At 36.8% G+C, this 14,327-nt stretch overlaps 1 protein-coding gene across 1 annotated transcript in view; it reads right to left on the bottom strand.

Annotated features, from left to right (window-relative positions):
* sorcs3a (sortilin related VPS10 domain containing receptor 3a) overlaps window positions 1-14,327 on the bottom strand; it is a 124,161-nt gene that overhangs the window by 94,310 nt on the left and 15,524 nt on the right. The window contains exon 3 of the mRNA XM_079616912.1: window positions 12,489-12,647. Within this exon, the coding sequence (XP_079473038.1) occupies window positions 12,489-12,644 (156 nt within the window). The 5' untranslated portion in view covers window positions 12,645-12,647. The remainder of the gene's footprint in view (window positions 1-12,488; window positions 12,648-14,327) is intronic.

The raw sequence follows: 14,327 nt of genomic DNA, 5'->3' as shown, positions 1-14,327 counted from the left end.
TCTTTGTGCTAAGCTAGGCTAGCGGTGGGTGCGTCAAACAGACTTATAGCACGCACGGAGATGAAAAAGGTATGTATGGACTTATCTAACTCTGGGGGATAAGTTGAATAGGCTAAAGTCTCAAAAAGTCAGAGTGTTCCTTTAAAAAAAAAAAGTTTACAGTGACAGAATGCACGCGACAGATCTGTCCATTAAAGATGACGAAGTAGTATGTCTCAAAGCTTGCCTACTTTTTTTTTGCTACACACTCAAAAGTATATACTTTTTCTTCACAAAAAGAGTACATACGTTTAGGTCGTAGTATAAGTAGGCGAATTGGGACCAAGCCAACCAGTAATTAGAAAGCAATCCTGCCCCTTGTCAGTGCAAATTAATATCAGCTGGTTCAGTCCCAACTGATGGCCTAAAAAAAGGTGTCTCATTACCAAGATGTCACACAAGAAACATCTGAATGTTCCAGTGAGCACTATTGGGGCCAAAATCCGGAAGTTGAAAGAACAAAATTTCACCTTAAACCGGCCACGACCAGGTGTTCCTTGCAAATTTTCTGACAGAGGAGTGAAAATAATGATCAGAATAGTTGTCAAAGAGCCAAGGACGACTTGTGGACAGCTTCAGAAAGACCTGGTATTAGCAAGTACAATTGTTTCAAAGAAAACAGTAAGCAATGCACTCAACGGTCATTGCCTGTATCACCACACAAGACTCCATTGCTGAAGAAAAAGCATGTTGAAGGTGATTTAAATTTTGCTGCACAACATTTGGAGAAGCCTGTGAAATACTGGGAGATTATTGTCTGGTTAGATGAGACCAAAGTTGAACTCTTTAGATGCCATTATACACACCATGTTTGGAGGAGAAATGGCACTGCACATCGCCCCAAAAACACCATACCAACAGTGAAGTTTGGAGGTGGTAACATCATGGTGTGGGGCTGTTTTTCAGCATACGGTACTGGCAAACTTCATATAATTGAGGGAAGGGTGAATGGAAAAATGACACCCAAGACATTCTTGATAAGAATCTGCTGCCATCTACCAGGATGATGAAGATGAAACGAGGGTGGACATTTCAGCAAGACAATGATCCCAAACACACACCCTAGGAAACTCTTAATTGGTTTCAGAGGTAGAAAACAAACCCGCTATAATGACCCAGCAAATCACCTGACTGGAATCCAATTGAAAATCTATGGAAAGAACTAAAGATCAGAGTTCATAGAAGAGGCCCACTTCAAGATTTGGAGTGGAAGAATCAGGACACAATGCATGCGACTAGATTCTCCATACAGGAGGCGTCTTGAAGCTGTGATTACCAACAAAGGTTTTTGTACGAAGTAGAGATGCACCGATTACAGTTTTCTAGGTCGATTTCCGATTTTTTTTTTGAGTTTGACCTGCCGATTCCGATTTCATTTTTTCTAACCAGTTTACAGCATACACAAATATTTATTTTCTATATAGATTTTTTTTTATAAAACACCATATACATGTACCCAAACTGAATAATAAAAACAAGTTTAAATGGGTACATTTTCTATAAATATTTTTTAGTCTTTAGTCTAAAAGTGCATTTTGGGCACTTTTTGTGTGAAATTATATTTATTTTGTCCATCAAAAGTGTGCTTTCACTTTAATTGAGCATGAGCAGTGAAGCAAAAATAGACTCGGCGCCGAAACCCGCGCTTCACTGATGCTCACGCGACGCTCACCCGCTGCTCCTGCTCGCGGTGGGAATGCACTCATTGATTAACATGCACGGCGAAAAAAATATGCGCTGCTCACGTGCCACTCGCACTGTGATGCTGATGTTGTGCAATGTTTATCATGCCGTGCCCGAGTGTATTTGACAGGCATAAAATCGGCATATGTTTGGAACAGCTTAATTTTTTTTTTGTGAACTATCCCTTTAAGACTTCCATAAATTCATATAGGCCCTCAACACTTAAATAATACTCAATAGTGGTGATAATAAACAAACACATAATTACATAAATGGATCTGAATATAACAACAAGACACTAAATAAATACAATTAATTAAATTAATTAAATAAAAAATTAAATTAAATTAAATTAAATTAAATTAAATCCAGCAGAAAATAAAAACAATAATAAATACATGCAATGCATCCTGGAACTCTATAAAATACTATAAAAACCTTTATTCCCAAGCTAGTTTGGGCAAAATTTTAAGACAATATTATTAATCTGATTTGTTTATACAGTGCTATGCATAAGTTTAGACACCCATGCTAAAGTTGCCTAAAAAGAGGAATAAAAAATCATCTTTTGGAAAATTATCTTAATGCCTTAATTTAAAAAATGAGGAAAACTCCAACCTTTAAGGACACCAATTTTCTTTGTGAATGAATAAAGTATCGTACAAAAATAAATGTTCTTCCTTAAAATATAGGGTGCATAAGTTTGGACACCCCTATGTTAAATTCCCATAGAGGCCGGCAGATTTTTATTTTTAAAGGCCAGTTACTTCATGGATTCAGGATACTCTGCATCCTGATAAAGTTCCCTTGGCCTCTTGAATTAAAATAGCCCCACATCATCACACACCCTTCACCATACCTGGAGATTAGCATGGTTTTATTTCAGTTAGCCTAACCGCTGGTTTAATTTGCATTGAGAGATGATCTTATGGAAAGTACTCCATGCCAATCTCCAGGTATGGTGAAGGGTGTGTGATGATGTGGGGATATTTTAATTCCAAAGGCCAAGGGAACTTTATCAGGATGCAGAGTATCCTGGATCCATATAGTAACTGGCCTTTAAAAATAAAAATCTGCCGGCCTCTATGGGAATTTAACATAGGGGTGTCCAAACTTATGCACCCTGTATTTTAAGGAAGAACATTTATTTTTTTACGATACATTATTCATTCACGAAGAAAATTGGTGTCCTTAAAGGTTGGAGTTTTCCTCATTTTTTAAATTAAGGCATTAAGATAAATTTCCAAAAGATGATTTTTTATTCCTCTTTTTAGGCAACTTTAGCATGGGTGTCTAAACTTATGCATAGCACTGTATGTAGAATCACAGTAATTCACATTTCTTTCTATCTGTCACTCAAAAAAATACTGATCTCTGCCTTGTTTTTAAGCAAGAACCTCACTGAGCATGTGCCCGGCAGTCAGTTGCCTTCAAATGGACTCAAATTGCAATTGATGCGTGCAGTCTAAATGGATGGGTTAAATGGGATAAACTTGCTGGTTGAATTGCAGTTTTTAAGTCAAAATATGTTAATGGATTGTGTTGAACTAAAAATGCCCATGTGCACAATGGTTTATAACTGATTCATATTTTGTAATGAATTAAATATTATTTTAATGAATTATAAATTCAAATAATTTTGAATATATATTTTTAAATAAAAATAATCTGTTTAAAATAACATGTTTTTGGTCAAACCATAATTTTTTAATTTACGTTTGGCCATAAACCTTTAAAAAAAAAAACTTGAGGACACGATCACACGGCTTAACACCCGGCTCTGTCTCTTCTAATTCTCCTTGTATCTTTCTGGAGAGCGTGTCATGATACCTTATGAACTTAAATTTCTCCCTTATTCTCTCAATCTGTTATCCCCCATCAACCCTCCCTCTCTCTCTCTCTCTCTCCCTGTCTGTCTCTCTGGGGAGGCATTTCAGCTTTGTGAATGATGCGGGAGGTCAGGGAGCACCCGAGGAGTTATCCACAGGCATTTACGAGCCGTCCCGTGAGGCTGCCACCCCAGGGGAGAGGTCAGAGAGCTGGAGAACGACAGTGCTGACAGTGTGACTGGGGTTTGAATATGGACAATGTGTTTTATATTCCCACAAAGACTGATGGGAAGTAGTGAGGGAGCAAAAAGGTTACACACACACAAATATATTGCCAGAACATGCTCACAAAAGGTTATATATTTGGAATGACATACTATATTTTTACAATGTACTGGCCAATAATCGAAGAATGATTATTTATAGTTGAAATATTACCTAAACTCATTCAAGGTATGCGTTTTATTTATAATTTACAATCGGTTGGTTCTGTGGCCAGTCATCAAATTTTCTTCTTCAAGACTGTTTATAACATTTTGAAGTCAGTTATGCGCAGTTTACACGACAGCATTTTTAACTAAAAACTTAAAACTTTATGTGTTTTGGTGGTTCACGATTTCACGATAACAGTGTTTTGGAGGCCTGAAAACGCAAACATTTGAAATCGGGTTTCAAAGTGCAAGTTTTTGAAAATGATACCTTTATCGCCTTTATTTACCTGTAAACGTGAATTTGTAAAAACAGTGACATCATGCTCATGTGTATTACGTTTTCAGTCTATAGGCTAAAAGTGTTTCCTTACAAAGTGACATCGCCAACTAGTGGCCTGGCAGCAGAATACAGCATTTTCAGTCATTTTTGCGGATCCGTGTGAACGGGGATCGTTTTGACGATGGTGACGTCTGTATATTAGTTATGTGTTGTATTTGCTTACACATTTCAGTGAGTCTGGTGGGGTTTTTTTAGCAACTCTTTCTGCAGGTTACACTATTATGCCAGTAGGAGGCAATATCTATATGAGTGAGTCGTTAAATCTTCATTCAAATTATTATTTCTAGCATTCAGGCAATGAATTATTAGCTCAATCGATTCGCTTAAAAACGCTGATTCACTCAGAAATGAATCACCTATGGAATGACACAAGTGACTCTTTATCATTGAGCCAATGAATTATTCACGTCAATTGATTTGTTCAAAAACACTCATTCAGAAATGAATTACAGCTAAGTCTCTGTTTAGAACTAAGCTTTTTTATCGTTGGCAGAGTAAAAAGCAGAAAAAGTAACTGGCAATATTGTGTCTAAAATATAAGTTTCTCAAAATTAGCATTTTGTTTATTAAACTTTTGAATGCAAGCAGGGTCCGAAATTAACACCCGCCAAGCGCCAAATGCGGGTAGATTTTCCATTTGGCGAGTAAATCTCAAAAGGCTATCCGCCACACTGGCGGGTGAATGTTCATACCAAAATAGTAATGTAATAAAATGTTTTTAATAAAATGTTTGTCTCGCCATAGTCTTATCTGATCGGTGAGTAGCCGAATGTAGACGAACTGCTGCGCGTGTGACAGGGCGCATGTTTAACTGAAGAACGAGCAGAGAGAGAGAGCGAGCCCCGGTCGCGCGCGCGCTCTCTCTCTCTCTCTCTCAGTGGAGCCAGGCGAAAGGCTTCACCGTCTCCTAAGGCTGTCTTCAGCATCCGAAATTAATACCCGCCAAGCGCCAAATGCTGGTAGATTTTCCGTTTAGCGAATAAATAATAAAATAAAATGTTCGGACACTCGGGAGGTCGTGAGATATTGCACACGTTACGAGTCAGTTAAACTGATATTCGCTTCAAAGCAGCTGGTACACGGCACGACTGTCCGTGAGCTTTCGCGCTAAACACAAGAGACAGAGTTTTCAATGTTGCAGGCAATAGCTTCAGATAGAAAATGACAGAAATGTGTGTGAACAGTAATGGACAGATTATGAACAGCTAAATGAACAGTAGCCATTCCTTTCAACATAAAAACGAGAGAGAGAGAGAGAGAGAGAGAGAGAGAGAGAGAGAGAGAGAGAGAGAGAGAGAGAGAGAGAGAGAGAGAGAGAGAGAGAGAGAGATTAAGAGTGTGTGTGTGTGTGTGTGTGTGTGTGTGTGTGTGTGTGTGTGTGTGTGTGTGTGTGTGTAAAATAAAAATAAAAAAAATTATTATAGCCTACATTTAAAATTTTGCTCTGGACAATTTTTTATGTTTGTATTCAACATAATACCTTATTATCTCAATTAAATGTACTGAAATGAATGTATATGTGACACAAAAAGGCTGTTTATTATTTTGGCCGGTAAAAATATGCTTGGCTGGTGGATTTTTTCATCTACCAGTCCCCGTGGCAGGTGAGCCAAAAAGTTAATTTCGGACCCTGAATGCAAGCAATATCACATTTGAAATCATATATTTTTTTTACTTTCAAATATCACTACTTTGGCATGATGCTGCTTTATCGGGAACAACAGCTCTCAATAGTGATGTTGTTCGAAAAATAATCTTATTTCTAAAAAGTTAGCTAGGAAATTATCTGTTAAGTTTACAGATATTTAACCCTAACCCAAAAACCCCAACACAAATAAAAACATGAGGAAAACACCAACGAAAATGTATTTCATTTCAAAATGAAAAGAAAAAAAACTTATTTGACATACTATTTTTTATAGTATAAGTAGTGCAGTGTACAGTAAGTAATAATCCATTCCAAAAAATCTCAAACGCACAAAACCCTTGCTTTTGCTTTTTTCCGTCATATAAATACGGCCTTATTTCTTCTGTTTATCTCTTTATCATGCTTGGATTGGGTGTTTTTTTTAGTCTTTTTTAGCCTAAACTTTTTTAGTGCATTGTTTATTCTTTATTATCTCTTTCGAAGGAACGTTATAAAGGGAATTCTGTAAAATGTCAAGTAAAAAAAAAAAACTTAGATTCAAAAATTTGACAATGAAATATGCTCAGTCTTTCAGACAGGTGTGTGTTTTTGACTTCTCAAGACAAGACACAAAAGATGCTTCAAGTGAGTCACAGTGATAAACCAGAGTGTTTATCTGATGTGTCAGATTGTCAGAAGTATGTGACAATGATATGCACTCAGCTGAACAGATTAATGCTTTTTTTTTTGATGGAACAAAGCAACACACTCTCATAAGAAAACATCACTCTAGTAGTGGCTCTTATTTTGGAACATCACAACGTCACTCTGGTGAACTTGTGTTGGAGAATTCTATACCTTGATCCAATCCAAAGCTTTTGGAAATGGTTTTACTTGGTCTTAGGCCGTGTGTCCACCAAAGCGTGTTTAGCCAGCTGAAAACGCTAGGCGCTCTGCTGAAGACAGTGCAGTTTTTTTTTTTTTCAGTTGAGACGCATCGTTGCTATGATACAGAATATCCGTTGGTCCGTGTGGTATTAGTCCCGCCCCTCCTCCACTGTGATTGGACGGGTGGCTAAAAAGTGACAGTGATGAGCGCTGTGTTTTACCCAAAGTTGAACATTCTTCAACTCTCGACGACCTGTAAAAAACGCAGAGCGCTCAGTGCTTGAGCGTTAAATACTCGCTCAGCGCCTCATTCTAAAAACGCGGTGTTCCCATTGAAAACAATTGAAAAATAAAGCCAGCCGCTTGAAAAAAAAACGCTTTGGTGGACACACGGCCTTACTGTTGTTGTTGTTGTTGTTGTTGTTTTTGTTTTTTTCATATTTCAATAAAATCAGATGCAGATTTTTACTGTCAAACTCCAAAAATGAGAAAAGTATCATAAAAGTGGCCCATGGCGGAGGGGATAATTACCTGCTAAATGTTTGTTTTTATTTTTTTTTATTATCGAGATTTGACATGTATCTGCCTGTATGGGTTGATGATACGTGCTATACCGTTCAAAAGCTTTTTTCTTCTTCTTTTTTAAAGTATCTTCAATTAAATACAGTAAAAACTGCAATATTAGGAAATATTATTACAATTGTTTTCTATTTAAACATATTTTAAAATGTATTCCTGTGATGCACATTTTTAACATCATCACGCCAGTCTTCAGTGTCACATGATCCTTCGTGAGTGATACGGCAAAACATATTATAACACTTTTTTATGTTCGTTTTTAAGATGTTACAAATGCATAGAGCAGTACAGCCAAACTCATTTATCTATTTTAAAAATGTAGCTTTGTAAGGTAACAAAATGAAGAAGAAAAAAGTAAATCAGAAAAATGATTGACAGACCATTTAGGCCAAAGTAGAGGTAGACAATGTGACAAATCTTATTTTATCTTTGGAGTCATTCAAACCTGTGATAATATAGAATACAGAGTAGAATTGCACATTGTGCCTCATAGTATGTCAGTACATTGCTTCAGTATTGTGGGTTCATAAAACAACCAATAATCACAATATATATAAATAGCATGACAAAAACATACAATTCTATGAATATTGCAATGGTGCAAAGTCCCTGAAGCTGAAATGAATTCTCTGTCATCTCATTCAACAGGAATGATAAAGCTGACAATACACAGAACTTCGAGAATGACATGTCTGTTATCAAGAGCAAAATGCTGGAATGATAGAATGTGGGCATAATTTATTTGTCATTTATTTAGACAACTCCTGCAACAACAAGAAACAACAGTTGAATGCTTTAGCAGCGACATTGATGATATATCTTTCCTCATTTTAAAATGGAAGATTACAGAGGAGAAGCCAATGCTGTGCCTGAAGGAGAATGAAAGTTTTGTCATCTCGCAACTATCTACCATGCATAATTTTAATCTCAACTCGGTGCTGGGCTCTTCCAGAAACACCCAAAGCTTGAAGATTTGCACACCAAACATATGTCTCAGGAACGGGGGTCTGTAATACCTGGTGAAAGCTGTCTGACGGGCTGATGGCACCAAAAGTATGCACACAGTCCTTGAGCACAGTGTTAAAGACATCAGGAAAAGTCACACTTTTAAGAGCCCTCCAGAAGCAAATCCATCATTGGTAAAATATCTACTTCAATACACTGGATTATTTGCCATGTATTTGCCATTTCAAGCATATTTTTGAATGGAGAAAATGTTTGCTAACCTGTAAAACCTTGAATCCATGGTTTCAGCCAATTGACTGCGGACAAAACATTCTCATCAGTTCAGGCCAAAGTCCTAGATACATTTCTTTATGGAATTGATTTGGACATGTTTGAAATTCATTAAACCTTTTCCTTGCAGCATATCAAGGCCAGAAACCTCTCGGAAGGCTTTTTAATAGCTTTATCCCTTGTGTGTAATCAAAAAAAAGAATTGCACATACTGTAGGTCCATAAAATGTCTGTGTTAAAAAACTGTCATACAAATTTGGGTTCCACTTTATTTTTCGATAGTCCACTTTAGACATTCTTCTAACTATAAGTAACTTTGCAACTACATGCCGACTAACTCTCATTAGAGTATTAGTAGACTGTAGTAGACTGTCAGTAGACTGGTAGGTTAGGGTTTGGGTTAGGGTTGGGGTTAGTAGAATAAGTTGACTTGTAGTTGCCAAGTTACTTATAGTCAGTAGAATATCTATTGGGGGACCATCAAAATAAAGTGTTAGCATATATTAAGCATAAAGTCTACGAACACTTTAATGACAGTTAGTTGACATGTAGCTGCAACGTTACTTATAGTCAGTAGAATGTCTAAAGTGGACTATCGAAATAAAGCGTTACCCAAATTTGAAGCTTGGGAGCAGAGGCTTGAGTTTGGTCTCATTTTAAAGAAGACCCGTAGCAGATTATTGTTGAAATAAAAGTGAAACCAAAAAAAAAGGTTTAAGTTTATGAACATTATTTTATATAAAATATATATTTTATGAAACATGTTGAACTCTAAAACTGCGAGAAAATCGAAGCCATAAATATAAAAAAAAGTATTTAATATTTAATAGTATTTAACATCTCAAAAAATGTGCACACAGTGGTTGGATTTGTGATTTGCAGTTGAGTTTTTCTCTCTCAAATATTACAAGCACACAAAAATAAAATGTATACACACAATTATCGTTGCATAATTTATCCAATTGACTTTATAATATGCAGAAGCAGAAAACAGGAATGAAGCAATTATTTTCTTTATAGGCCAAACCTGAGAAAATGGCACCATCTGGTAAAAACTAAATTGGAAAAAAACATTTTGATGCCTTGCCACTAAAATGAAAGCCTATTAACAATGACTGCATCATTTATGGGGACATTTTTGTCCTCAAGGTCCTGAGAGGAACTATTTTGTGTACCTATGTAAAATAGATGTATTAAAGGAAATGGGTGTGAAATAGAAAAATTCCAATAAAAATAAACACATGTGCCAAAATGTATGCAGCTGGCATTAACACGGGCAAGCTGATCAAACAAACATGTCCATAAGGTCGCACAAGGGTTCATTTCTTAAAGGAATAGTTCACCCAAAAAACTAAATAAATCCCATAATTTCCTCACCCTCAAGGCATTCTAGGTGTATACGACTTTCTTCTTTCAGCAGAACAACATCAGTTGCATTACATAATATCATCTTTGTAATGGCGAAAAGTGCCCGAGTTTTTTAAGCCCAAAAAGCACATCCATCCATCATAAAAGTAATCCATATGACTCCAATGGATTAATAAATGCCTTCTGAAACGAAGCGATGAGAAAATATCCATAATTAAAACTTTATTAACTATAATCACTGGCTTCCGGCAATGGCCGTATACACGTTCACGAGAGAGTCAAGTTCAACCAGGACGGTGACCTCTGACCCGACTTATGACTCATTAAAAATACTTGCCGTTTCAATAATATTGCCACGAGATGCAAATCCGTGTTACCATGATTTTAAAATCACTTACAAATTTTTCTGTGGGAATTTCCTGTTTTAGGAACATTTCCATGAAAAAACAATGGTATAAACCCAAAAACGACTGTAAATATGATGATTTAACAGCAACATCAAATAATTGTTTTAACAATATAATTAATGTTAGGACTTTTGTCAAATTATAAGCTTCACGTTTTTGTTTTTAAAATCCTCAAACATTGGCCCCAATCACCTCTTTTGTAAATGCCTTACTGTAACCTCAATGTTTGCTTCTTTTTAAGTAATCAACATTATGCAACAAATACTATTGATTGAGCATATGTTATATTGCATTAATAGAAAAAAGCCAATTGCATTAAATACAGTGAGGCTTGTTTGGTGTATCTTTACGTTCATGGCCGTGGTTGTTTCTGTAGCAATCGTTTTCCTCACGGTTGCATAAAATGGCCATTTAGAGTCAGCTATTAGTATCATTAAAGACATCGAATGGCTTTTGTGGACTTTTGCTGGTCAATGAAACCTCAGTTAACCAGGCTTAGAGAGTGAGCAGGGATCAATTGCTATTTCTTCTGCCAGATTCCCAGAGGCTCCTTTATTGTAAAAGGGCCTGAGCAGGAGTTCTTTAAAGGAAAGGCAGAAAGCTGGGCCTAAACCACCATCTGTTTTTAATGAATCATCAAGAAGTGGACCTGACCAGCCTGACACCTCTCTATAAGACAATGTTTCAGGTGTTGACCTAATCCACAGTTCTGCTCTGTATCTGATGAGACTAGACACAGTGTCAGCCACCTTTGTCCATTCAGAAAATGAGACACTTTAGTGCCATGTCGCCACGGCATTAATGCGTGTCATTTTTGGAGCGAGTAAGCATGACTGTCTCCACGCACATTGAAGTATGGCTGAGATATTCCATGTTTTATCACTAAAAGTTTAGAGACAGAAGTGAAAAGGATTCTACATTGACATTATCAGTCTTTTTGCACACATGCTTACAAATCACACTTGGAACATGTAAACTACTGTTGAAAAGTTTTGGGTCAGTAAGATTTTTTTAATGTTTTTGAAAGTCTCTCACCAAGAAAGTATTTTTTATCAAAAAATACAGTAAAACCATAATATTGTGAAATATTAAAATAATTGTTTTCTATTTGAAAATATTTATTAAAAAAAGTGCATTTTCAACAATGCTAATATGCTAATTTGCTCCTCAAGAAACAATTCTTATTATTATCAATGTTAAAAACTTTTTTTCAAAAAGTTGTGCTCCTTAATATTTTTTCGCAAACCATGATACTTTTTTTAGGATTCTTCGATTATAGAATGTTTATAAGAACAGCATTTATTTGGAATATAAATCTGATGTAACATTATAAATGTCTTTACGGTCACTTTTGATTTATTTAGTGTGTCCTTGCTGAATAAATATATTTCTTTAAATAAAAATATTACTGACACCAAACTTTTGAACAGTACACTACATTCAGATGCTATAAAACAATAAATCCATACAAATGATCTGTCTACTCTAGCCTATACATCACAAGACTAATACAAAATGTGGACAGAAATATTTGATGTACATGCATTTACAAGCTTTAGCTAATTTCCCTTTTCTGGATGTCCATTCTGTTCACACATTTTCAATGGGTTTTCTTTAAGGACCGACTACGAACATGAATCACTGCCAAATAAAAGGACACCTTTAAAAGTCAAAAGTCTCGCAGGCAATTCTTGGTCGCAAGACGTGACAATGGTCGTCTTTGAACCTCTCTCGCTGTTAGACGAAGAACCACCGTTTAGGAACAGAAATCGCCACGATTGCCTACTTTATGCAGCCTAAACAATCAGAAAACACCCTTCACTACTCAGTTTCTTATTGTACACTGAACAATTGCTACTCAATGAGACAATTGCTATTCAATGAGTTATTCTACGGCAGTGCTGCGAAAACACCCTTTTGGAACCTTTATTTTTGGAGTAACACGAGCTGATGAGTCATTTTCAATGCGACCAGGTATGTGCATTAAGAAAATAACAATGGTCACAACTGTGGTTTTTACCATGGGGGCTCATTATTTTGCACAGAATCAGCAATGCTTACCTTCTGGTCATGGCTGTAGGCTAATGCCCAGTCCTCTTGTGTGTGATGGAAAAGCAGACTTAAGACGAAGAAGCTCAAGCGGTACTTCTGATAACTGGCACCCTCATCTGAGCTGATGAGAACACTGCTTTCAAACTCCGGGTCGGTCAGCACCATTATCTAAGAAAGAAGAAAAAAAAAAAAACAGAAAAGCAAAGCTCAACATGTGAAATAATAGTTTGAAAACTCATGGCCAAAAAGTAAGATGCCATGTAAATCAATAAGATCTTTATAACAGTATAGCAGACTACTGACTTAAAATGCAAATAAATATCAGTTGTCATTCTGTACCTCCCAATTATATGTCTGTCAGAGTGAACCGTCAAGGGACTGCTAAAACACAGGGTTGTGTGTACAAAGGAGAATGATGTGTGGAAATCCCCACGGTATGACTTGCTCTATTTAATTGTCATTTTTAGGTGAACTATTCCTCCAATAAAACTTTAAACCCCGCACTAAAGCTCAGACTAGGTCAAGGTTGACCATTACTTCCAGTCTAAATGGAATAATAGTGACACACTGAGCAAACTGGTTCCACTTTAGAACTGACCTTGACTTATTTTCCAAGCTCTTCCTAAATTGTTTCTGGCTGTAAGGCAACTCTGTGGATGGGCAAACCATTTAATTAAAACTCTTCTGGTACTGAATATGCTGCATTACGGAAAAGGTTTCTTTTTTATGCCCGTGCTTGACTGGGCAGCTGCATCTGATCTCCATGATAATTAAAGGGTAAGTACACCTGCCTGCACATTAAATGGGCTCGCACCTGAATGCCAGGCGCCGTGTTCACTGTCATACGAGGATAGCCTCAGTGCTAAAAACAGTTGCAGACATTTTCATTACGGATTTTTACTGCTGGGAAAAAATGGCACATATACTGCATATTCAAAGTTATACAAGTTTAAGTGGAAACTAACAGGCTCTAAAGCATTTCGTCGCACATTAATTTAAGCGCGCACGCTTATAGATGACATCTAGACGTGTTAATATTTAGCAAGCAAACTGTGAAACATAAGCTCGAGACCTCCCTACCTCTATCGTCTCACTCTTTCTCTCGCCTCCATCCACCCTTAATGTAAACGGCTGTTTTCTTCCCTCAACTGGATTTGAATTGGAAAAACAGTGGTGCATTTGTCACTGACAAAAATCCCACCTCTCTCTCCACAAGCTTTAACTACGAATCCTCCGGGGCGGTGATTTAGATAAATTGTTTTTCATTAAGCGGCAATAAACAGTCAGCCGAAACGCAGCCAGGATTTTGTTGGCCTGGGCCCCCGATTTTTACTGTTCATTATCATTATAAGAAGATGGAAAAGGGCCCCTTGTGTCTTCTGGTGTCTTTGGGCTTGTCAGATGCAATTCAGAGATTTTAGGGTCTAATCATCTTTCGTAATATTGCATTGAGTAGCAGCGTTTGTTGTCGAAGGGAAAAGACTTGCGCATTATGTGTAGTTAACTTAGTGCTCAGGAAGAACAACTTCCAGTCACATCATAGGCACTGATTTATGTTTCTGTCCATAACATGTTATGTTGTAACGCTGAATATAACGACAGAATTATGTGTATTACGACCCGCCGGGAACCCACTGTGAGCTCCACCAATCAGAGAGGTTCCTGAATCTCAACCGATTTTTGATTGGTTAAAATTACGGAGGATATCGTGTGATTTTCCGTGTGTGCTCGGCAATTTTTTTCTAATATATAGAATAAGTGGGCCACTAGGGGGCCTCACAGAATTTACAAAGGGGCCTCGAGATGACTTAAAAGGATTACAAATAAGACAAAACAAGCATGACAAAA

This window comes from Phoxinus phoxinus, assembly GCF_949152265.1.
Source record: "Phoxinus phoxinus genome assembly, chromosome: 6".
Classification (NCBI taxonomy): domain Eukaryota; kingdom Metazoa; phylum Chordata; class Actinopteri; order Cypriniformes; family Leuciscidae; genus Phoxinus; species Phoxinus phoxinus.
Note: the sequence above shows the minus strand (reverse complement) of the source record. Positions and strands in the feature narration are given on the sequence as shown.